Source organism: Enhydra lutris, unplaced genomic scaffold (genome assembly GCF_002288905.1).
Source record: "Enhydra lutris kenyoni isolate GAN:26980312 unplaced genomic scaffold, ASM228890v2 scaffoldscaffold38, whole genome shotgun sequence".
NCBI classification, from domain to species: domain Eukaryota; kingdom Metazoa; phylum Chordata; class Mammalia; order Carnivora; family Mustelidae; genus Enhydra; species Enhydra lutris.
This window is the reverse complement of record NW_019154122.1, coordinates 3,090,979-3,116,133: the sequence shown is the minus strand read 5'-3', so window position 1 is coordinate 3,116,133 and position 25,155 is coordinate 3,090,979. Positions and strand designations below refer to the sequence as shown.

At 49.1% G+C, this 25,155-nt stretch overlaps 3 protein-coding genes and 1 pseudogene across 5 annotated transcripts in view; 2 read left to right on the top strand and 2 right to left on the bottom strand.

The window, feature by feature from the left end:
• LOC111154589 (lactamase beta like 1) overlaps positions 1 to 3,061 on the bottom strand; it is an 11,606-nt gene extending 8,545 nt beyond the window's left edge. Inside the window, exons 1-2 of the mRNA XM_022514253.1 lie at positions 2,956 to 3,061; positions 210 to 319 (exon numbers count right to left, since the gene is read on the bottom strand). Of these exons, the coding sequence (XP_022369961.1) occupies positions 210 to 319; positions 2,956 to 3,004 (159 nt within the window). The 5' untranslated portion in view covers positions 3,005 to 3,061. The remainder of the gene's footprint in view (positions 1 to 209; positions 320 to 2,955) is intronic.
• Positions 3,062 to 14,588: 11,527 nt separating this feature from the next.
• Positions 14,589 to 21,372, top strand: LOC111154819 (annotated as a pseudogene).
• Positions 17,077 to 19,657, bottom strand: LOC111154640 (testis expressed 46). Its single transcript, XM_022514395.1, has 2 exons — positions 19,466 to 19,657; positions 17,077 to 17,440 (listed from the first exon to the last, which is right to left on the bottom strand). The coding sequence occupies exons 1-2, from the start codon at positions 19,655 to 19,657 to the stop codon at positions 17,144 to 17,146; spliced, it is 489 nt and encodes a 162-aa protein (XP_022370103.1). The 3' UTR covers positions 17,077 to 17,143.
• A 2,892-nt stretch (positions 21,373 to 24,264) lies between the features above and the next one.
• The window catches only part of LOC111154639 (lysine demethylase 1A), a 58,892-nt gene continuing 58,001 nt past the window's right edge, over positions 24,265 to 25,155 (top strand). For 2 of the 3 annotated variants that reach the window (XM_022514392.1, XM_022514391.1), the window contains exon 1: positions 24,336 to 24,686. In XM_022514392.1, the coding sequence (XP_022370100.1) occupies positions 24,336 to 24,686 (351 nt within the window). Of the gene's footprint in view, positions 24,687 to 25,155 lie in introns of all 3 variants that reach the window. The other variant, XM_022514393.1, reaches the window with a different exon arrangement.

Genomic DNA, 25,155 nt, shown 5'->3' with positions numbered 1-25,155 from the left:
CTCTCTGCCTACTTGTGATCTCTCTCTGTCAAATAAATAAATAAAATCTTTAAAAAAAAAAAAAAAAGAATTGTATGTTGAATGAATGAATGAATGAATGAGTGAGTGAGTGAGTGAGTGAATACCACTGCTAGTGCCCAGAATGTGCCCTCCCCTTCATCGCCCAGGCCTAGCCCACACACCCAGGTCCCTCTTGGATCATCACTGACCTTTTCCAGGGCCTCCTTCAACACAGGGAGGGGGTGAGCCAGGGGCACAGGCTCCGGGTGCCGGGGACACATCCTCACAGGGGCAGAAGTCACCTCTGGTCCCAGGGAACCTGGAACGAACATCACATGGTGAGTGGGAGACAGAGATCAGGATAGGAGTCCAGGGGTCATCCTAGAAGAGATGGGAAGGTGGCAGCAAAGGCCAGAGCCATGCCTCGGGACCAGCCCTCAAGTTGGCAACAGCCTCGCCAAAAGACAGCGGGGCACAATGACCTAACATGGGCAGCGAGGGGCAAAAGGCAGAGTCTCCCCAGGAGAAGGGATAGTTCCACGCCCACCACATGATGATTGGCCTTCAAAATGCCAATCACACCGCAGCCCTCAGTTGGCAGCCGCTGTCTCTTGCTGACCAGCTTCCTCCCTCCATGTAATCAGCTTTCTTAGAAAAGTCCCGGCTCCTTGGGTCAGGTTCAGCCACATCTGTCTGTCTGTCTCTCCTTCTCTAGTTCTGATTCTGTATTTGGGTGGAGAAGTAGACTTGGGCCCTACTTGGGCTTCAGGCCTAAACCATAGGGGACAGTGCCTTCTGTCACCAGAGTGGTGCTTTAAATAGCTGCTTTAAATCGCATTCTGCTTTGGTTCAGGTGTATGGCTTCCTGGGAACCTCGGGGCGGGGGCAGGGGTGGCGGGAGGGGGAGGGGTGGGCCCTGGCAGGACAGGATTCAGGCTGAGAGATCATCACAGTGGCCCCAGACCTCCCCCTCATCCTCGAAAAAGTGTAGAGTAGGATTGTACAAGTGCCCAGAGGAGCGGCCCCCTTCTTGAATCCTCACACTGCCTCCTGAGACTACTGGGACTTGGCCCTAGCCTTGAAAGAGCCCAGGATAGACTAGCAGCAAGACTCCCAGCAAGCCCTCAGAATAAGGAGAAGGAATAAATCACTTTGTTTGAAGCCGATAGTTTGGGGGGCTTACTCAGCATTCAGTAACTGATAGGGTCCCAAAGAGAAAAATGACAAGCCTGAGGGAAACTCTCTCAACAACTCTCTGACACAGGTTTAATAGCTGGAGTAGGGAGGGCTCAGCCAAAGCTGGAGTGTCACTGGAGTGGGACCCCCGGGGGGGCTGGTTCCTCCAGCCCTGCATTAATAGGCACAAAATAGGTCACATGAGAATCTTAAAATCCAGATTTGAGGGGCTCCTGGGTGGCTCAGTTGGTTAAGCGTCCAACTCATGATATCAGCCCAGGTCTTGATCTCAGGATCGTGAGTTCAAGCCCCATGTTGGACCCCAGGCTGGGTATGGAGCCTACTTTTTAAAGAAATTCAGTTCTGATTCAGCAGATCCAGGGTAGAACCAGAGCGTCCTCATATCTAACAGGCTGTCAGGGGGTACCCACACGAGGGAGAGGACTTAGATCTCCATGCTCAGCAGACCCAAACAGGTCCATGAACCCTTTGTTTCCCATTCAGAACAAATTAAGGAGAAAATTTGAGAGCAAGCATTTAGAAACTTTGACAACAGTTTGATGGAGTCATTTTGTGTTGAGTCTTAAAACTTGGGCTTCTATTTTATAGTCTCTTTTTTTTTTTTCATTTAATTTCTCTTTTTTTTTCCACTTAATTTCATTTGTATCTATTTATAGTCATATTGGTTTGCTTTGGGCTGTTAGTTTGACGGTTTAAGAAACATGGCCCTAGGGATGCCTGGGTGGCTCAGTGGGTTAAAGCCTCTGCCTTCGGCTTGGGTCATGATCCCAGGGTCCTGGGATCGAGCCCCATATCAGGCTCTCTGCTCAGCAGGGAGCCTGCTTCCCCCTCTCTCTCTGCCTGCCTCTCTGCCTACTTGTGATCTCTGTCTGTCAAATAAATAAATAAATAAATCTTTAAAAAAAAAAAGAAAGAAAGAAAGAAACATGGCCCTAGAGGACAGGCTGACCCACCTACTGGGGAACTGGCTGACCCACCTACTCAGGGACTGTTTGCTTAAGGGACTAAGAAGCCCCGATAAAGGAATTTACCCAGAAAGAACAGGTTGGGGTGAGAAAGGAAAAACCAGCAGGAAAATAAAAGGAGCCATTTCTGCACAATTTCCACGTGACTTTTTAGGAGTCCAGACCACCTCACTGAGGCTTGGACATCTGTAACACAACAGGAATGGAACGAGACATTCTCTGGGTTTAGCGGAGAGCTGGGGTTCTGGATGATCCAGGATCCCTGCAGGATGGAGGTCAGAGGGGTTGCTATAGCAACAGAAGGCGCAGTGGGCATTATCAGTAGCGGTGACTCATTTGCCAAGCCTTGACCAGCCCCTGATGGAGAGGCTCCAAGAAATGGCAGCATCTCTCCGTTTCTTGGACACCTCATTGTTCCTCCCAGGGTCTTAGATACAGCTGGGGGAGGATCTTTAAAGGGAGGTAGGGCCTGGCGATCCTACCGTGAGGGCTGAAGACCAGGTGAGAGAAACTCTGTTTGCACATATTGGAGGATCCTGAGTTTTAAAGCCAGACTAGGTATTTTAAGGAAACCCGAGTGGCACTGGGATCCACAAGAGCATCAACACACAGAAGAGTCACAGGAGTGGCCCAAAGATACACAGTTAGGGAGAGTCGAAGTCCTAATGAAAGCCAGAGCTTCTGGGTCTAAATCTTGTGGCCTCGCCCCTACACCTTCAGATCAGGAGCGGCAGTTCCCGGCCCACAGAACCCACAGGGGTGGGGAGCAACCCAAGGCTGCGGGTGCACGCACTGGTCTTCAGTTTGGGAAGGTGGTACTGCCACAGGAAGCAGCCAGTCATAACCACAGAGAGCAGGAAGAAGAAGCTGCAGGAAGCTGGGAAGAACCACTTCTTTTTCACTCTTGGCAGGCGGGGCGGCCGGCCCACCTAGAAGGGGAAGGACACAGGTTACAGCCCCCTGCGGTCAGCAGGACCCCTACTGTGCCTTAGGTTCACCCAGACATCACGAGAGCCCACAGTTTAGGGGAAATATCACACCTATAGAAGCAAGGTCCTTCCCAGTATGACCCCTTCAACGGGTGGACCACACGTGTACCTCTGCACCTCTGGGCCTTTGCACAACCTGTTTCCTCCACCAGGTATGCCATCTCTCTCCTGTGTACTTTATAAAATACCTAAGACTAACTGAAATGCCACCTCCTCCATGAAGCCTTTCCCAACCATCCTCATCCAGGTCCCCTCCACGGCCCTTTGTACAAGCCTCCATCATGGTACAAGTCCAACTCCCTAATACAACAGTTGTTGGACTGCTATGATGTTCCTAATGGAGTACGAGTTCTCCAAGGGCAGGGCTGGAGTTTGTTAGATCTTAACATTTTACCATATTTTCCTCCTATCTTTACACTTTAAAAATTATCATGTCAGTTACTTGTTTAGTGTGTGGTCGTCCATCCCATGCCCTCTTTGTACCACCTGCAGACTCCGTCTCCTCCCTTTCTTCCTGGATGGAGCGCGCATTCTGATCTCGCTGTTGGTCATTGCCATGATGTTCTCATTTGTTTACTCTGTGTTTGCATCTGCAAACAGCGTGTAGTATCACTTTGCACATTTTAAAACTTCTGTAAAGTATATCCTACTGTGTTATCCTCCTTTTTTCCCAATACAATGCATGTAGTTCTGGGTTGTTCACTTCAACTTCTGTAGAGCATGCTGCTGTATGAATATACTTCAAAGTGTACTAGTTAGACCATGGAGGCGAGGGCCAGGCTGCCTCAAAAACATGACTCTTTTCTGGCGCTTTGGGTGGCCCAGTCCATTAAGCATCTTCTGCCTTTGGCCCAGGTCATGACCCCAGGGTCCCCGGATGGAGTCCCAGGTTGGGCTCCCTGCTCAGCAGAGAATCTGCTTCTCCCTTTCCTTCTGCCTGGCCCCCCTACTGGTGCTCTCTCTCAGATAAATAAGTAAAATCTTTTTTTTTTTTTAAGTGCCTATTTTATGCGTTTGAGTAGAGCACTGTGGCTGGCAGTGAAATTTCTGAGTTGTACGGTGTGGCCCTTTCCAGTTTACCTGGATACTGTCCAGGCTCTCCGGTGTTGTCATTCCAGCTGACGCTCCCACTGCCTGTGGTTCTCGTTGCTATTTCTAATTGAGAAGATTGACCACTTTCTCCTGAGTTTACTGTGTATACTTCGGTTTGCTTTCCTGTGAATGGACTGTTCTGATCCTTTCCCTGTTTTTTCCTATTCAATTTTCTTTATGTATTGGAGTTCTTTGTAGGTTCTGGATACTCTTGCTAGTGTTTTGTCTTTTCACATTGTCTTTATGATAACTTGTTGAGAGGCAGAATAGTGTAGTGGTGAATCCGTGGCCAGATTACCTAATTTTGAATGTCAGTTCAACCACTTCCTGTCTGTGTGACCTTAAGAGGGTCACTTACCCTACTGTGCCTCTGTTTCTGCACCTGTAAAATGGAAATGATAATAGTGCTTGCCTCATAAATTAGTAAGGATTTAGTGAGTTAATATATATGTAAAGTATATTTTGTTTGACACAGTATAAGCTCTAGGAGATAGTATTGTTAAATAGAGGGCTTTGGGGAGGTGCCTGGGTGGCTCAGTTGTTAAGCTCTGCCTTGGGCTCAGGTCATAATCCCAGGGACCTGGGATCGAGCCCCTCATCAGATTCCCTGCTCAATGGGAAGCCTGCTTCTCCCTCTCTGACTCCCCTGCTTGTGTTCCCTCTCTTGCTATCCCTCTCTGTCCAATAAATGAATAAAATCTTTTAAAAAAATAAATAAAATAAGGGCTTTTTGTTTTGGTTTTGGCTCCTGCCAATCAAATCAAATTTATCAATATTGTCTTTTTTGTTTGTTCCGTGTGTGTGTGTGTGTGTGTGTGTGTGTGTGTGTGTGTGTGTGTGTAGAGGTTGTAAATGTGGATTTCTAGACTTTCATACACAGAAATATTTTGGGTTTTGGTATAAAGAAGAAATCTAATTTTATTTTTTCCATGTGCATCATCAGTCATCTCAGTGCCATATATCATATACTCCAGTCCTGTCCCCCACTGGTCTCTATGTCATCCCTGAAACACACCAAGGGTCTGTACCTACCAATACCTGCTTTGTAGGCTCTGTTCTGTTAGGGTCTCACCAAGGTGCAATTCCTTGCCTCTCTGTCCAATCCCACACACTCTTCCATGAGGAAGGAAGCTCAAACGCTGAGCCCAGAACTATGACACTGTCCTACAGGAAACAGTCTGGCTGGAGAGGCTTGCTATGATCTGACCCTAACCGGCTCCATGGGCCCATTTCCTGCCTCTCCTCCTCCTCCCCTCCCCCTTGCCTCTTTATGCCTCATCCCTCTCTCCATGGCTTTGCACCTGTCATTCCCCTCTGTGAGGCCCTTTCTATCCTTTTCACCTGACAAACTTCTCTTCTTCCTGTAAGACCCATGAGCATCTCTAGAGCCTTCTCATTCTCCCCTAGGCAGAATTGAGGGCCTCTTGTCTCTAATGCACACCCCATCCTGCCTCGTAATAGTAATCCACCCTGATCACTACTGGTTTCTTGGTCTGGATCCCTCCTTGGGGCAGATGTCGCCCACACCAGGATCTTTCCTTCTTGGCCTTTACACTCACAGCTCTTAGCACTCTGCTGGGGACGCCCAGGAAATACGTTTTGGATTTTACATTGTTCTGCAAGCTGGAAGTCTTGGGTTCAAATCTCAGCTGCACTTCCTGAGCTGATTGTAACTACAAACAAGTCCCTTCCCCTCCTGGGCCCCCGTGTCTTCAGCTGTTGGAGCAGGATGGACTATTTGTAGAGAGTTAACATTTCCATCTGGAAATTTCATTCAATTTCCATCTCTAGAATTTGGGGTTCCCACTAAAGCCATTCTTCATTCGAAATTTCCAAAGATTGGAAACAACCCAAATGTCCCTGAACTGGTGAATGGATAGACAAACTCTGTTACATCTTTACAATGGAACACTTAGCAGCAGTGTCAAGGAACAAGCTACTGATACACCCAGTAACGTGAATGAATCTCAAATGCATTCTGATAAGTGAAATAAACCAGACTCAAAAAGCCACAGTCTGTATAATTCCATTTTCATAACATTCTGTAAAAGGCAGAACTGTAGGGACAGAAAACCACTCGGTGGCCATCTGGAGGTAGGGTTGGGGTAGACTACAGAGGAGCAGAAAGGACTGTGGGAGGTGACCGAACCATCCTATATCCAGATCGTGGTCACAGGATTGGGTGCATTTGTCAAAACTCATAGAACTGTACACCCAGAAGAGTGACTCTCGAATGCACATAAACTATACCTCCATTTTTCTTAATGAACCCACTAAAGAGCCCAAGAGCGTTAGGATGTCTCCCCACCTAGGTGTCAGAGGGGTGACATCAGATGCAAGATGGGGCTTCAGGCACGAGGAGTGGATGGTGGGGTTCTCCGACATTGTTTGTGTGGGAGGGAAGTTGGAAGGGGCTTCCCTTTGAGTATGAGCACAAGACCCCTGGGGCAGGGCCAGGGAGGGACCCCTGGAGGGAACCCCAACAGGCCTCTGTCACAGGGGCCAGAAGATGGGCGTTTCATTTCCAAGTGCAGAACGAAATTCAGAGACTTTAAATCACTCACTGAAGTCATGGACAACACATGACCTAGTGAGACTCGAGCTCCGTGCTCTGCAGCACCCCACCCTACCTCATCATGTGACTGGGCTCACTGCACTCCTGATCCACAGCCCTTCTCTGGGGCCCAATCTCATCTCATGCCTGTCTCCAGCCTCAGGATTTATTCCAAGGGACCCAAAGGCGGAGTCAGTATTTCACCTCTAAGCTGCTCACCAGCCGCTCACATGCTGACTTGCAGTAGCCACTAAGAATCTCTCCTCTCTCTCTTCCCGGCCGGAACATCCTGGCAAGGGGAGGGTTCAGGAAGAGTCTGACTTCCCCCAAATCCCACCCCTCGCCAGCTCCTTCCCAAGGCAGTCTACAGTCCCAAGACACTCACCTCCGTTCTCCTTCTCACTGTCCACTCTGGTATAACCCTCCTTGTCCAGTCATTCATCCAGAATACAGTCTCCAGGGGTCAGCTGTGTGTTGGGCACAGTGCTACAGAGCGTTTGGCCAACATCTGTTCCCCATGGAGCCAGCAGGATGGGGGAGTGGCCACACAGAAAGGCTTTGGGGTCAGGTGAAGCAAGACTCGACACTGGCTCTGCCCTTACTGGCCTTGGACTTCACCTCTCTGAGTCTCCGTTTGTTTGTGTGATGGGAATGACCATCATTCCTACACCTCATAGAAGTTAGATGTGGGCAAATGACATAATGCATGCAAAGCCCCTAGAAAGCTGTCCGCTAATTGGTGCTAGGGCAGAAATTTCTCTGGGAGGGAGATGTAAACAGAACATGAGCAGACAGCTCTCGGGCCTCTGAGGAACCCATGAACTCGGCCTCTGGGAGGGAGGGGGAGGAAAGCTTCACTGAGCAGGCAGTGGGGATGAATCAGGGGCACTCCTGCCAGGGACCTGGGGATATGAGAAGGAAGGGCAGTGATTTCTGGTTGGTTTTGAGAATTCAGTGGGTTGGTACATGTAAACTACTTGAAACCGTTCCTGGCCTATGGCGCAAACCATGGAAGAAATGTTAGTGAGGATGTTGAAGGTGATGTGGAGTGATTTAGGCACTGTTTGAAGCAAGCCTTGGTGGGGCTCTCTCTCACCTGGGTCTTCATTCTCTCCACAGCATGAAAGACTTCAGCTCCTTGAGGATTCTGGTCTACAGCCCCAGAGACCCTGTGAGTGGAAAACTGAGAGGAATAAAGGCCAAGAGAGGTCCTGGAGTCTGGGAAAGAGAGGAGGGGGCAGAAATGTGAGAAGGAGATGGGAGGGGGTTGGGGTGTGATGAGGATGGGATGGGATGGGATGGGCGAAGCACCCGCCCCGCCCCCCATGAAGCTCCACTTCCAAGGCAAGGGGAACCACCTCAGAAAACCTGCGAGCTTGACCAGCTGTGCAGGTCTGCCCGGCTCTGTCATGATTTTAGCACTGAAAGTTCCAGATCCCTCCATCCTGGGAAAATCAAGTCAGCTGGTTATCCTGCTGGCCCTGCCTCCCCTTCCAGCCTCAGAAACAACCCTATCTGACCCCCAGGTCCTTAGCCCCAACTCACCCTTTTCTGGAAGGCTCAGGAAGGACAGGGCAACTCAGGCCCGGCCATGGCTGGCCAGGGCCTCCATGAGTCCCCGTGGTCCAGGGGACAGGAATGCGTCCTGGGCTCCGAGATGCAGACTTCACCCAGGCTCCCCAGGAGCTGGCAGATGTAGTGTGGATTACCCCAGCATTAATCCCTCCACGTGCCCCCCACCATTAGGATTAGTTCCAGGGGTCCGTGAGCGGCAGGGAGGGGGGCACATATGTCAGGGAGCCTGGGCAGCACCACGTGATCCAAGATGTTCCAGGCTGGCGGGCAAGGGAATGCTCTCTCCGGAAGGAGTGTCTACCAAGCCCAGTGTGCCAGAGAGACGACCCACAGGCCACCCAGACCCATCCGTGCCCCCACACCAGCTCCTCAGCTGCCTCTGAGGCACCTGGGGTTCCAACGAACATAGTTTAAAGACCACCAGGGGTCAACCCAATTGTTAAATATTCAGATAACCTGTTCTGTCACTGCTCCTGTAGACCTTTTTATTTCTTCATCTATAAAATGGGGATAATCCTATCTTGGTGACCGGGAGGATTAAATGGCAGCATGCTGGTGAAGCAGGTAGCCTAGGACCTGCCACTGAGTAAAGACCCCATAAAGGCCAGCTTCTTGTAACCTCGGAGCTTTGTGGTGCAATTCTACCCAGCCCTCGTGTCAGACATCAGATGCTTCTTGGTGAACACTCTAGAAAGTTACTATCCCATTGGGTTTCCTTGACACAAAAAGTGTAAATATATTTGCTTTCCTGCCCCTAGACATGGCTGCACATTGGAATCACTTGGAGAGCTTCGAACCCACTGGTATCTGGGTTCTACACCTAGAGATGCTCTGGGATGTGGCCCCAGTGATGCCACTATGTGGTCAAGGTTAGGAAGCACTGCCCTAGAGCAGTATGTCTCCAATTCACTTTAAATGTCTGTAGGAACAGCCTGGGGTCAAGTCAAACTGCAGGCTCTGAGTCAGGGGGTCGGAGCAGAACACAAGATTTTGCATCTCTAACCAGCTCCCAGGTGAGGTCGAGGCTGGGCCGTGGACCACATTTTGAGGAGCATGTCTCCTCTACAGTTCGTGGATCGCACCAGTTTCCATACCCTTATCTCAGTAGGGTCCCACAGTTGTCTCCCAGCCACCCCGTGGTTGACAGGACTGGAACGATTCTCCCCACTTTGTTGATGCTTAGGGTCCCCTTTGTGAAGGGGTGGAGGCAGGCCTTCTGGATCTCAGTCTGCATCCCCTGTGGCCAAAAATCCGGGCTGGCCCAGAATAGAGACTTACTAAATTAGAACAAGAAGAGGGCTCAGTGGTTTTGCCCCAACTCCACATTGTAGGGCTGGTGAAACCAGCTCTGAGAGAGGAGGTGACTTCCCAGAGTCACATAGCAAGCTTAGGGACAGCGGCGGGGCGGGAACCCATGTCTTCTGTACCCGGCCACTTGGTCAGTCTTTGCCGGGCAGCCTGCTGCTGGGTCACAGATTGTGTGCCTACACTGTTTCCTGAATATTGGGACGACTCCCGTGTTGTCTCCCACCCCCTCAAGGATGAGGGCCACATCTCACTCTGGTTTGTCTCCATACCGGGGCCGAACACTCACATCAGTCCACATCAGGGTTCCACACCTCTACTGACAAAGACCCTCACCCCCAGGACACCAGCTGCTTCCAGAGCTTCACCCTCCCCAAAGCAGCCTCCTGTCATCAACCCAGCTCAGTTTTGCCCCTTCTGAAGTTAAGCCAGGGAGAATCCGCAGCATGTCATACAGCAAAGTGGCCACATGGTGGCAGCAGAGGCCCGTATGTAGAACCCTTGGGCCCAGGAGCGCTTCCCTTCCTCTATGCGTTTGTCCAGGGCTTTCTGTGCGTGAGCAAAAATAATCCCCACAGCAGCCCCCGGAGGGAGGAGTCGTTGTCCTCTTTATACAGGAGACATCATATCCGTCCTTTACTTAAATAACCTTCCACGCCTGTCCTCTGCTTTTCGAAAGAATCCAAATTCAACCCTTGAGTCAGACTGCGGGGTTTCGAATCCCAGCTCCACCACTGACTACGCGCCCTTGGTTGGATTTCTTGGGCTTCTGTTGGACCCCCGTGTGTTGATCAGTAAAGAGAACAATAAAATAGAGCCTGCCCCCTTAGGGTGAGAGTGCGGATTGCACTAGCTAAGCACATGTGAGCCCCTGTAATGACCAACGTCCCATTACGTCTCCTTCCAGTGCTCCCCGCTCATGCCCCTGCCGCTGGTCTCTTCCCCTTTCTTCATCCCTGTTCTGCCCACCTTCCCCTTCTCCCCCTCCTCCCCTTCCCATCCTTTCCACCCTCTTCTCTCCATCATTCTCCCTCTAGTTTCAGAACTTGCTCCAGTTGTCCCAACACTTCCTGGAGGTGTTTCCTCGTGTCTCTTCTCTGAAGACCATGCTCGGGTTTTTAGAACTAGGAGCAGGACTTGTAACACAGAGGGGGAGAAGGGGCTCCCGAGTTCAAGTGGACTGTGGGCTTGAGGGAATCTTGCTGGCTTCCTCTGTCTGTCCCCGTCCTGAAACTCTCTCCGGAGGTCCCCGTGGCTTGCTGCCCAGATTGTTTTGAGGTTGCTCTCTTGTCCCAAATCCACTCCAGAACATCCCCAGAGAGAGAAAATGACTGTACCTACCCTCAGCATCAGGATTGTTTGGAATGGAGAAAGGGGCTGAAAAGATGTCAAGGACAAACTAAACTTGAAAAAGGAAAGTATCTTTCCCAGAGGATCTGGGAAGATACTTAGCATTTTTCCCTGTTCAGGCTCATATTGATTAATTGAGCCATCTGTCCGCTCACTTTTCTTTCTTTTTTTTTTTTAATTTTATTAATTTATTTGACAGAGATCACAAGTAGGCAGAGAGGCAGGCAGAGAAAGAGGAAGGGAAGCAGGCTCCCTGCTGAGCAGAGAGCCCGATGCGGGCCTTGATCCCAGGACCCTGAGATCATGACCTGAGCCAAAGGCAGAGGCTTTAACCCACTGAGCCATCCAGGCACCCCTGTCCACTCACTTTTCCACTGAGTCACCCAACAAACACTTAACCAAGGATCTACCATTTGCCAAATCTTACGCTCGGATCTGGGGGTGGACATAGGGCAAGGCAGAGGTAGCAACAAGCATTCATTGTCAGCACATGTGTATTTTTAAAATTTATATATGTAAGTAATCTATACACCCCACATGGGGCTTGAACTCATGACCCAAGACCAAGCGTTACAGGCTCTTCCGACTGAACGAGCCAGGCACCCCAGCATGTAGTTGTTCAGCACCTACTAAGTGCTGGACACTGTTCCAGGTGCTTGAACTATCTCCGTGAACAAGACAGGTCCCTGACCTTGTAGAACTTCCATTCTAGCAGAAGCAGCCAAGCAAGTAAGTAGCACGTTAGACCGTGTTGCAGATTATGCAAAGTAAGCAGAGCTGGAGGTGGGGGTTCTAGGGTTACAGTGGGAGGTCGGGATGGCCTCCCTGAGAAAGAAACATCCAGCAAACCACCCAAAGGAGGTAAGGGAGTTGGGTATATGGCCAGGAGGGGAGGAGTCCCTGGTGGGGGGAACATCCAATGCAAAGGCTTCTTGGAGGGCGAGAATGTGACCAGTGTGCCAAAGGAAAAAGCAAGGAGATGGGAGTCTGGAGCAGCCTGGGGGCAGGGCAGTCAGCCAGGTGGGGGAGATAATGGGCGACCGGGTCATGGGAAACCTCGTGGGCTGTGGGAAGGGCATTGGTTCTCACTCTGAGTGATATGGGAGCCCTTGCAGGGTGCGGAGCAGAGGAGTGGCAGGACCTAACTCACATTTTTAAAGGACCACTCAGGCTTGTGTGTGGAGGGCCAGGGTAGGGGCGGGGAGGCCAGGGCTCTGTTCAGAAGCAGCCATGGAGGCTCCTAGAGTCCCAGACTCTTGATATGTTTCGAAGTTGGACCCCATAGGACTCGCTGGTGAATTAAAGCCAAACAGGAGAGAAGAAGACTCAGGAAGGGCCCCAGAGGTTTTGGCCTAAGCCACCAGAAGGGGGAAGCCTGTGTGTGGGAGGGGTCTGGGGCAAAGGGACAGTGTTCAGGACTGTTATTAATTCTGAGCCGAGTGAAAGTACAGAAGTAGGCAATGGGCCATTTGAATCTGGAACTTAGAGGTCTGTATCAAAGATATAATTAGAAAATCACTGACATTAGAAAATAGAGAATATTTAAAGCCATCACCAGGGAGTGAAATGAAGTGAAGGAGGGTCTGAGCCCTGAGCCCCAAGGTCGAGGAGCTGTGAGTGTGGGATGGAGGCAAAGACCACGAAGTCATGCATCGTGGGTGCGAATTGGGCTTTACCAGGGGACCCAGATGCGGCGGGTCAGCAGTTAATGAGGTGCTGGTGCATCATGCAGTCTCTCATCATCTTATGGAGAGAGGTTCAAGGGTCAGGGCATAGACGGAAACATCCTGGCATATGCTCCAGAAGATTCCACCACCCCACCCCAACACCCCCCCACCCCCCACCCCTGCCACACTACTCTACTGTATAGACCGAGTGAGGTCAGCCTTGCAAGTAAAGAAAAGCTGGTCTGAACCAGGGAAATTGCTTACGGGACTGAGGTCCCTGAAGGCCCTGAGGGAAGGGGAGACCTTGTGCAGTGGTTTCTGCTTTGGGGAAGGGAGCCCCCACCTGGAGCCCACCTGCTGTCATCTCATTGCTGGAACCTGGAGTGAGCCCCCAGGGTCTTCCCATACAATCCAGATTTTTCCAAGGTCCATCCCCTGACCTAGGGCTCATCAACATAAGCCTGCCCACTAGGGATGGAGCTCAGTAAGAGTGTAACAAACAACGGGGGTAGAAATCAGCTGGGCTCCTAAGAGGATTTCCAGCTGTTGTTGGCCATGGGGGGTGGGGTGGGGAGACACCGGAGGGGGAAGGAAGAGCCTGGAGTGATGGTACAAAGTCCACGATGGCCGTGCAGTCCATACCAGATGCGAGGAACTATCCATCCCTCTGAGCGAGGGATGGAAACATGGTTGTGGAGGCCCAAGACACAGCTGTTGGTGGCTGTGGCCAGCTAGGAACAATGTCCTTGCCATTGTCAGAGAGTGAGTCACTGGTAAGTCTCCTATAGCTGGGGATGGTGCAGGGTCGGGGGTTGGTCAGTGTGGTGGTATGTTCAGCACTGTGATAGGTTCACGCCATGGGCTCTGGCCTGAGCAGCTGCTAGAGGCCCTTCAGTGTTGCCTGGCCCACTCTGGAAAAGAAGGCAAATTTATTTAGCCCTCCACCCTGGTCTGTTTCCTCAGATCTCTGGCGTATGTTTCTGACGGATCATCACCTGTGGGCTGTCATGAGCCTGGGATGAGCCAGATCATTTGTCCTTTCCAGAGCCCTGCTCTCCACAGGAACCCAGAAGTCAGCATTCTGCCTGACACGTCAGGTGTACCCTTCCCTTTCCTAGCTGCCCACAGAAGATGAGGGAGTGCTGATCTAATGGCACCTTGAACAAGCCATACCAAATCTCCCTTGTACCCACCATCTGCAGGGGGCAAGTGTGGAAGAGCAAGAGAATTCCGTATTGACAGGGCCCACAACTGGGCGGCAGCGGCTATAAACAGAGTTCCATTGTCAGATTGTGTCATATCGGGAAATCTTAGTGTTGGGTCCATGGAGGAACAATAGAAATGACCACCCGGCCAGCCATCTTCCAAGCCCCCTCCCCCCCCTTTCCTTAACCCTTGACTCTCCTGCCAAAAGGATGTATGCCCAGGTCACATCACCATAGGTAACCCGATACCTATGCAGGGAACAGAAGTAACAGGACCCCCCACCCCATACCCTCCATCACCAAATACCCTACCATATATGGATGTGAGCCCATGCCCTGCCTTGGCCCGATAAAAGATCCCCCACCAACTCCCTCCCAGTGCGACTATCCCCCACTCCCCTTTCCAGAGTTGAGGAACCTCGCCTGAGGGTGCCCACCTCCTCCCTGCACGACTTTCCTGGCTCCCCTTCTCCTGAGCCCTGAAACTTCGCCGGAGAGCGCCTTTGATAAATCTTGCCTTGTGCCTACCTCGCCTGGTGTCGTGTTTATTTCACTTATAAAACCTTACACTTAGCATATGACAAAGGTGCTCATCAGAACCTTAGGAATCCATCTGGGTGAAGAGAATAGCCACCCCATATCCTAAATCAGGTCTATGGCAGTCAGAATCCACTGCCACCAATTTGGCTATTATGAACTGGTCAGATGCCCAAGTTCTTGAGATAGACCTTGAGCCACAGGCCAGCATTTCTTGCAAGTGAGTCATACTGTGTGAGTACGAGTGCTTCATGGGTCAAGTGGATCTTCACTGGGCCACCTCGGACCTCCATGATGGTTTTGTTATTGGTAGGTCCAGGGAAGGATTTAGTGTCCAGTGTTTTACTGTGAGCTCGTTCACATATCACCTACCTTTGGACTTTGTGGCCAAATTGCTTTATCTGTTTCCACAGCAGAGATGCTCCTGATGGTCCAGTTCTAGGTGGTCCAATGACCTGGCCATACAGCAAGACCTTAGCAATGGCCCACGAAGCTACGTGAAAGGGACTGTTGACAAAGGTGTGAGAAGCATCTAAAGAAGAGTGCAGTCCCCCTGGACTGGAAAACTCGGGGGAATGCACCTCCCCCCAGCTCCAAAGGGAACCTGGAAGAAGAAGGTCCTGTTGAGAGAGCCTCCCTGAGAGGAGTGACCCTCTGTGAAGGAACCCAGCCAGCCCTAAAGCAGCCTGACACAACCCCAGAGTGGAGAGTGGACTTGGAGAGAGACAAGGAGAAGGTAACTGACCCACAAGGGAGGCTTGTGGTTTTAGGTAGGGAGGTCATGGGAAGACAGGCCTGAGGGTGTGTGGTAACTCACCAAACCCTCACAACACACAAGGAGGGTGATAGTGCTACTCTCCCCATTTGACAGTTGAGCAAACTGAGGTACAGCGAGAACAGACAATTAGAATTGTCTGAGAGCACACAGCCGGGAGTGGATAGAGGTGGGACTTAAAGCCAGGCTGTGAGGCTCCAGAGATCCTGCTCTTAAAAAAAAATAGGTTATAGGAGAGTCATCATAAAAGGAGGGCACAGAAAACCCATAAGACTGTGATCAACCATCAGAGATGCTATTTAGGAAGCACTGACTGACTGTATACCAGTACCAGTGTTGGGTCCTGTGGGGGTCAGTAGATAGAGGAACAAGATGCCGTCCTTGCCCCCAGAGAGTTTATAATCTAGTTGGAGGATGGGGAGGGAATCTAGAAATGTGTGCAAATCAAATCCCAACAGATCGTGATACTTTCTACTGCCAAACTGAAGATAAAATGCTGGGAGCTCACCAAGGACAGACACTATTCCTAGCTGGGTTAGGGAAGCTCTCCGGAGGTGTAGTTTAGGAACTACTAAAGAAGTTTAATAGTTGAAAGGGGAAGATAGGGGTGCCTGGGGGGCCCAGTTGGTTGGGCGTCTGCCTTTGGCTCAGGTCATGGTCTCGGGGTTTTCAGGATCCTGGGACCAAGCCCCACATCAAGCTCCCTGCTCAGCGGGAAGCCTGCTTCTCCGTCTCCCACTCCCCCTGCTTGTGTTCCCTCTCTTGCTGTGTCTCTCTGTCAAATAAATAAAAATTTTTTTTAAAAAAGGAGGGGGGAAGATTAGGAATTCCAGGGGAAGAAATCATGCAAGCAAAGATGTGGATGGGTTTGGGGGATGACCAGCCATCTGGTTTGATTAGAGATGCTTTTAGGTGGGGCCCCAACAAGGCACTAAGCCACACCGGATCCCATGGTGAGGTAGTGATTTCCTTCTAGTTCTCCTTATGGAGAAAAGTCTTAGCTTGGTGCTAACATATCTCTCCAACACTAATAGTTACTAATCTCTCTCTCTCTCTCTTTTTTTTTTTTAAACTAATCTCTCTTTTTAACCCCAAATTCCCAGGCTCAGACTTTTCCAGTGGGCAACCAAGCTCTGGTTGGAACTTTAGTAACATGGTTCTGTCTTCACTGTCTGCTGCTTCTTTTTTTTTTTTTTTTTTGACAGTTATGTTCTATTTTAGCCAAATGATACAGCTTTCTAATGTACAGTTAGTTATGTTTATTATGACTTTTCTTTCACAGGTGCATTTATTTAAGGAAACGAGTCCATTTAAAGGGACGATATTGAGTTAAACATTCAGGTGGTTTGTGGCTCTGGCAAAAATCACAAAGGGGGTACCCAATGACTGAAGTTTAGGATATTCCAGCACAAGGTATAAAGCACATGACGGAGAGTAAGGGGATGGGGGGCAAGCCTGGAAAAGGGGTCAGATCATGGAGGGTCTGAACACCACGGTAAGGAGTGTGGCCTTTCTTCTGTCAACCACAGCAGATGTAGGCTCAAGAACAGGCAGTGAACTTGCCCACTTGGCAGAGCTTGGCTCTGGCCTCTGAGCAGAGGGGAAGGGGAAGGGGAAGACTGGGAGCTGCGGCAGCCCAGGAGAGGCCATTATAAGACTCAAGGTGAACAGGGACAGGGCCCTGGACTAGGTTAATGGGGTCAGCCGAAAGAGAGGAGGAGCCCGGTTCTGGAGCCCCCTCAGGTTGTTCTTAGAGCGTAATACAGCTGACTGAGTGAGGACGGCTTTCTCTCCCAAAGGCGATTGGACTTTCAGCCTCCAATCCTGCTCTCCAGTGTGATTTACTAAGAAAATTCAACAGTCTCTGACTGGGTTTTACTGAGTAAAGGTAACATCCGAAGAGGCCAGCCCACCCCAGTCTGTCTGACCTCTTTAGGGGGAATTTGAAGTGCAGTCAGAGATGATGGAGAAAACTGAGTCATGTCTCCTTACTCTGTGTTTCCTCATGGGGAAAGTCCGCTGCCGGCTCGACCTCTTGTGATGACTCATTCTATTCCATACGATGAACATCTGATTTTCTAAGACCTTCAGCTTCATTTCACTGAACATAAGCCGTTCAAGGACCTTGTCCTGGAGGGCAAAGCAGGCGTGCAATCTCTCGACTTCTTTCGTGTTCAAGACGTGGCTATTGGGTTTGACTTCAGGAGGCTTTGGTTTCTCTGCCTCTTCCTAGACTCCCCATACCCCAAAAAAGGAAAGGTTGGTTAATAGCGATTTACAAACAGCCCGTTAATCAGTCCACACAAGCAGCCTTCAAGGAGAGCATCTTTGCCACATCTTGTGGGTGACAGAGTTGGGGTCCAGTGAGGAAAGGTCCTCTTCTCAGTTTGGGAGCCCCTGAACTCCTCGGACCCATACTTGCCTTTGGTTCCTAGGAATAAATGAAATGGCCTGCTCATCTGTACCCACAGGGGACAGAAAGCGCTTAACCAAGATATAGCTGTCTCCTGGAGAGTGTGTTTCTCCCAGTGTGCCTGAGACTGTTGTCAGGCCTCATAAAAATCACCACCTGCCAACTTTTCCTGTGGTCTCAGGACACTCTCTGATCTCTGTAATCCTCATCTTTCTCTATGCCATTAATAATATTTAATTTTTTTTTCCTTTTTGGAGTCAGCTACAAGTTCCTCATCGTTAAAACCATTTCAAATATTTCAGGCATGCAGGGGCACTTGGGTGGCTCAGTTAGTTAAGCATCTGCCTTCAGCTCAGGTCGTCCTGGGATCGAGTCCCGCATTGGGCTCCCTGCTCAGCAGGGAGCCTGCTTCTCCCTCCCCCTCTGCCTGCCGCTACCCCTGCTTGTGTGCTATCTCTCTCTCTCTGTGTCAAATAAATAAATAAAAATATTAAAAATATTAATTTCAGGGGCACCTGGGTGGCTCAGTGGGTGAAGCCTCTGCCTTCAGCTCGGGTCATGGTCTCGGGGTCCTGGGATCAAGTCCCTCGTGGGGCTCTCTGCTCAGCGGGGAGCCTGCTTCCCCCACCCTCTCTGCCTGCCTCTCTGCCTACTTGTGATCTCTCTCTTTGTCAAATAAATAAAAATAAAAAATCTTGAAAAAAATTAATTTCAGACATGCAAAAAAAGGTGAATATTACAGCAAATACCCACATTCCCATACCAGTATGAGAAATAAAATATGACAAATGTAACTGGAGTCCCCTGTGGGTCCTTCTCATAGAGTTCCCTCTCTCTCTGAACCTCATCTCAACGGCAATCCCAAACTCAGAAGTTATTTTTCCCATATATTTCTTTACAATAGTGGTTCTCAGTGGGAGGCTCTTTTGCCTCCCCCACTGGACATTTGGCAATGTCTGACATTGTTGGTTGTCACAATAGGGGGGCCGGGAGGTGCTCTTAGCATCTGTGGGTAGAAGCTAAGGATGTCACTAAACATGGTACAATCCACAGGGCAGGCCCTCACAATCAAGAATTATCTCACTCAAAATATCAAACGCCCAGAGGTGGAGAAATCCAACCTTAATATATTTTCCCTATGCACAGGCATCCACAGACAAGGCGGTGTATGGTCTCATGTGCTCTTTTAACTTTCCATAAAAGGTGTAGCAATCTGTGTACATTTCCACGGTCTTCCTTAAGCCATTCTAAAGATGCATCTATGTTCCACCAGTATCTTTAGTTCATCCATTTAAAATTTTTCCACTTTAAAGTAATGGTTATTGTTGCCAAACCATGTTGACATCAGACATGAAGTAGGAGAGTCTGGGATGGTCCCCCATTTTTTTAACAAGTTTTTTTCTCTTTCTTTCTATTGAAGTATGACTAGTATACAGAGTATACTAATTGTATACTCGGGTATACAACATGGTGATTCTATGACTGTATAAATACATTTTTCAGTGCTCATCAAGATAAGTGTACTCTTAACCCCCTTTACATATTTCATTCGTTTCCCACCTGCCTCCCCCCTGGCAACCACCAGTTCTTTGTTTTGTTTTGCTTTTCATCTAGGGATGGTCTCTGTTTCACAGCCCAGGCAACTGATGCCTTGTAAAAAAAAAAAAGTGCTTTGTCCTCCATCCCCCAAGTGGGAGTTGTAGAACAGGGGCTTAGACCCAGAGCTTTGGATATTTCAGTCCTGCCCCCATTATCCTGACATCTTCCCTGTCCCCCATCCACCCAGTCTAGCTGTAAATATCCCATCATCCTTAGCTGAAGCTAAGGCCCCTTTTGCTCACCTTTGGGGGCTCTGGGGGAGTGGGCTTGAGTTCATGCTTGACCAGCCAGTTGCTAAGCAACAGCAGAAGGAATAGGAAGCCAAACAAGGCTGGCTTATAGCCTATCAGCCAAGCCACCAGTGCTCCTACGGTGCCTGAGGAAGCAAGTATCCCATGGAGATACCTAAAAAGAGACATTATTTCCCCCAGCATTATGGCTTGGAGGCACCCATGCCCCAAGACCCTGTCCCTCTAGGACAGTTGCCCTCCATGACAGGAGCTGTGGCTGCCCCCTCCTCTGAGTCATAACCAGCCACCCTGCTGCCGCGTAACAATAATATTAACTACTCCTTTGTCTTAAGCAGCCACTATGTGCCAGACTTTGACAGGCAGTTTGTAAGCAACATCTCATGATGTCCTCATAACAGCCAGGTGATGTCGGCTAGAGTGATACCTCATTTATTCTACAGTACTTCTGGGCCTCGCCCCTGGGAATAAAATGGTCAGCAGCACAGAGCCCTTACCCTCATTGTGAGGGAGACTGTGAAGAAAAACTACCCAAGATCTGGAAATAAGACGAAGAGATTACTCCAAGCTTGTCTACACAGTCATATTAGAATATTGTCCAGTTGGTCTACCTGTTGGTCCTCTGATGCTTTAGGGGAAGGTAACTTTGACAGGACTGTTTAATATTTGATAAATATTGGATAGAGTCCTGACTCTGTGAAGTCAGATGTTACCTTTGTAAAAGTTGGATAAGTCGCTCTAGCAATTACACTCGGGATATAGATCTAAAATAATTGAAAGCTGGATCTTTTTCTTTTCTTTTTTTTTTTTTAAGATTTTACATTTTATTTGACAGAGAGTGAGCACAAGTGGGGGTGGGGATGGTGAGGGAGAGGGAGATGTAGTCTCTCTGCTGAGCAGAGAGTCCAATATGGGGCTTAATCCCAAGACCCTGGGATCATGACCTGAGCCAAAGGCAGAGGCCTAACCCACTGAGCCACCTAGGCACCCCAAAAGCTGGATCTTAAAGAGCTATTTGCACACCCATGTTCATAACAGCATTGTTCACAATAGCTAGAAGGTAGAAGCAACCCCAAAATCCAACAACAGATGAATGGATAAACAAAATGTGTGTGCACAGACAATGAAATTGTTCATCCTTAAAAAGGAAGGAAATTCAGAAAACCCTGAGGGGTGTTGCCATTTTCTCTTCTCCCATCCACCGTCCAACGTGAACTGCTGCCTAGATGCAGATTTTCATGAAAACCCTTATGGGAAAGACCATCACTCTCGAGGCTGAACCCTCAAATACAATAGAAAATACAAAGGCCGAGGGGCGCCTGGGTGGCTCAGTGGTTAAAGCCTCTGCCTTCAGCTCAGGTCATGATCTCAGGATCCTGGGATCGAGTCCCACATCGGGCTCTCTGCTCAGCAGGGAGCCTGCTTCCCTCTCCCTCTCTCTCTGCCTGCCTCTCTGCCTACTTGTGATCTGTCTGTCAAATAAAAAAAAGAAAAGAAAAGAAAATACAAAGGCCGAGAACCAGGTGAAGGAAGGAATTCTTCCCGATCAGCAGAGGCTGGTTCTCACTGGGAAGCACCTGGAAGGTGGACATACTATGTCTGACTACGATGTTCGAAAGGAGTCCACTCTTCATATTGTGTTGAGACTTTGTGGTGGGACAAAGAAAACACAGAAGTCTTAGACCACACCCAAGAAGAATAAGCATAAGAGAAAGAAGATTAAGCCAGCCATCCTGAAATACTATCTCTGAGGTAAATGAGAAGGGCTACATCCATCACCTTTGCTGGGTGTGCCCTTCAAATGAATGTGACGCTGGTGTTCTTATGGCTAGCACTTTAACAGATGTTATTGTAGCAAATGTTGTCTGACCTACCGCTTCGACAGACCAGAGTACACGTAATTGTGTATGGGTTGAAAAAAGACGTGAACTAACATTAAAAAAAAAAAAAAAAAAAGAGGAAGAGCACCTGGGTGGCTCAGTGGGTGAAGCCTCTGCCTTCGGCTCAGGTCATGATCCCAGAGTCTTGGGATCAAGCCCTGCATAGGGCTCTCCGCTCAGCGGGGAGCTTGCTTCCCCTTCTCTCTCTGCCTGCCTCTCTGCCTACTTGTGATCTCTCCCTCTCTGTCAAATAAATACATAAAATCTTAAAAAAAAAAAAAAAGAAGGAAATTCTGACATATGCTACAACATGGGTTAACTTTGAGGCGATTATGCTCAGTGAAAGCAGCCAGTCATAAAAACACAAAAGTCATTTGACTCCACCTACGTGAGATACCCAGAGTACTTAAAGTTATAGAGACAGAAAGTAGCATGGTGTTTGCCAGGAGCTAGGAGGCAGGGAGAAATGACGAGTCATGGTTTAATGGGCACAGACTTTTATAAGATGAGAGTTCTGGAGATTGTACAACCATGAGAATGTAATTAACTGCAGTGAACTATACACTTAAAAATGGTTAAGGTGATAAATTTTATATTATGTGTCTTTTACCACAAAAATTTTAAAATGGGTTAAGTTGCAAATGATTTGTTGTTGTTGTTGTTGTTGTTGTTTTTGGAAATAGAGGCAAATGAGTTGTGTCTGATAGAAAAGATAACCTCAAACTCTACAGTTTTATGTCCTTGGAAGACATTGAAACCATTTGTTTCTTATTAAACTTTGCAATTTTATTCCAGCATTGTTTTCCACTGACTAGTGACTATATATCAGATTTTCATGTTTTCCTTCGAACCAGCATTGTCATCTTACTGGTTCTCTCAATAATGAGTTAAATAAATCTTTGACATATGCTCACTATTTTGTATGAGAGTTCTTCATGTTGAAGTGTCAATCTTAATGGCTATGATATTCTAATATATTCAATTAGTGGCCATTGTTGGGCCTTTAAGTTAATTCTTCTTTATTGCTATTATATATAATTTGAGGTAAACAGTACTAAAGTTAAATCTTTGTACACATACTTAAATAGTTTCCTAGAATATCCTCTGGAAAGTGGAATTGCTGGATTAAAAGATATACATATTTTAAAAATCTAATTTTAAGTTTTATCAAATTGTTAAATGCACAATCAGATCTACGGGGTTTGAAACAAACAATCTTTGCTCTCTATCTGTCCCTTTCCATCCTCAAGTTATATGACCCAGACAACTCATTCCAGCTTTTTAACTATTTCTTCTGGTATTTATCTTGATATATCTAAATTGTATGCTTGTACTGTTAGCTCTTGATTTTTCAATTTTGATGTTATATATTATCTTTTTATGATGGAAGATGAGAATTTAGCTCCCATGCAGAATCTCCCCCGTTCCCATTTCGTCTCTGATTCTGTAAACCCCTCTCATTCCTCTCCTCCACACACCTTCTCTTTCCCCCATCCTCTCAGTATACTTCTATCGATTTGGTTAAAACAATATTAATCTTTATGTTATTATGGCTATGTCAGTGTAGTTCATAGCTGAGCCATATGTTGAATATGATTACATTTTTTTTCTTACACAGCTTCTAGATTTCCTGGACTTAATTGTCTCCTTTTTCCTTTTTGCCTAGTATAAAAAAAATTCAACTTAATTGACGTAAAATTGGCATAAAGTAAAAAATATGAAAATATTTTACGTGTACAGTACAGTGAATTTTGACTAACATGTACACCACCTAATCAAGATTAAAAAAAAAAAAATTTCCATCAACCCCAGCAAATTCCCTCCTGTTTTGCAGTCAGCCCTCACTCTCATCCCAAGTGATCACTGATTGGGGATTCTATCACTAGAGATTAGTTTTACCAGTTCTTGAAGTTCATGTAAATGGGATAATTTTTTGCAAAATTACAGTTTGAAGGGGTGCCTGGGTGGTTCAGCCAGGAAAGCATGTGACTCTTGAGTTCGACCCCACGTTGGGTGTAGAGATTACTTAAAAACAAAACAAAACATAACAAAACAAAAAAAACAACTTTTTTAAAAAAGAGAATTATAGCTTGAAGAGACAGATATATACAAAAGCAATTATAGTTGAGCGTAATAAGTAGAAACAAGCTTGAAGAACACAAGTTGTTCCAGTGTTGGGTCACTAAAGGAGTCTTGGAGGAATTAAAAAAAACAAACCACCATCACCACCTGCAGCACTAGGAAGAATTAACCTGGAATAGAAAGAGGTGTTATGTATGGAAGACAGGGAGTGCTCATGGGAAGGAGGTCCAGACAGAAAGAAGCGCAGGAACACGGCCCCGGAGGCAACAGCAATCCAGTTCGGACTCAAGCGTGGATTCCTAACTTCTGTCCATTTTATTACCACGAAATTCATTTGCTCTCCAAGATTTCCCCAGTGCAAGCAGGACAATTATGAAACAATAAGATGATGTCCCAGTTACGGTTCAATGTTTTCCACTCACTAAACTGTAAACTCTTTGAAAGAAAAACTTCATAACTAAACCCTTGTCACGTAGTAAGCATTAATATTGGTCGAACTGACGAATGAATGAAAGAACGAACGAACGAATTCACGGGTGTATGCAAGTCCCTGGAAGAAATGGTCGCCTTCGGAGGTGCAGTATGGCCCAGAAGCCCTAGGACCGGGAAGGTGCTGGGGCCGACTCCAAAGGCCAAGGCGACGCTCTAGGAGAGCATTGTGCTCCGTGCGGTGGTGTCGCTCTAGCCGCGAGGGCGCTGCTCTATGGCAGCCGGGGAAGGCGGGGCGGTGGGCGTCCCGGGCCTTTTTGTCCCGACGCGGCTGGAGCGCGCTCAGCGCGTGCGTACGCGGCGGCGGTTGGCAGCGAGCTCCCGTGTGAAGTGAGGCAAGGCGAGGCGCCTCCGGACCCACGGACCGACAGACCGAGCGGCCCCTCCGGCCGTCGGCGGCCAGGCGGCCGGAGATGTTGTCTGGGAAGAAGGCCGCGGCGGCGGCGGCGGCGGCAGCCGCTGCGGCGGCCGGGACTGAGGCCGGCCCCGGGGCAGCGGGCGGCGCGGAGAACGGCTCCGAGGTGGCCGCGCCGCCCGCGGGCCTGTCGGGCCCTGCCGAGGCCGGCCCGGGGGTGGCCGGGGAGCGCACTCCCCGCAAGAAAGAGCCTCCGCGGGCCTCGCCCCCCGGGGGCCTGGCGGAGCCGCCGGGGTCCGCCGGGCCTCAAGCCGGGCCTACCGTCGTGCCTGGATCTGCGACCCCCATGGAAACGGGAATCGCGGAGACTCCGGAGGGGCGACGGACCAGCCGGCGCAAGCGAGCGAAGGTGAGCGGCGACCCCGTCCCGCGCGCCTTAGCCCCGGGTGCCCGGCTCCCTCGAGGTTGCCAGCCCCGGCCACCCCCACCTCCCCAGCCCGTCGGGTCTCCACCGCACCTCCCCACCAGCTGGGTGGGTGGGTGTGTGGGGTGAGGGAGGCGGAGGGCTCGCGCCGGCTGAATGCGCTCTTTGTGCGGGGACCCGGGCGTCTCGGGAAAGGGGCGCCGATGGGAGGGGTGGTAGACTCCTTACATCTGTACACCTTTTCTTCTCTGGGCTGGGAAACATGGCTCCCTGACGTGGAGTTCTGGCTGGCTTTGCTGGAGACAGGCACGGCTTGTTTGTCCGCAGATGTGTCTGGAGGCCCCCGGGCAGTGTTTAAGGAGTTTCAGCTGGGCGCGCATTGAGGCTGTGGGGTAATGCTGAAGAAATGACTTTAGCTATGGAGACGGAAAAGAAAAAAAAATTTTTTTTTTTT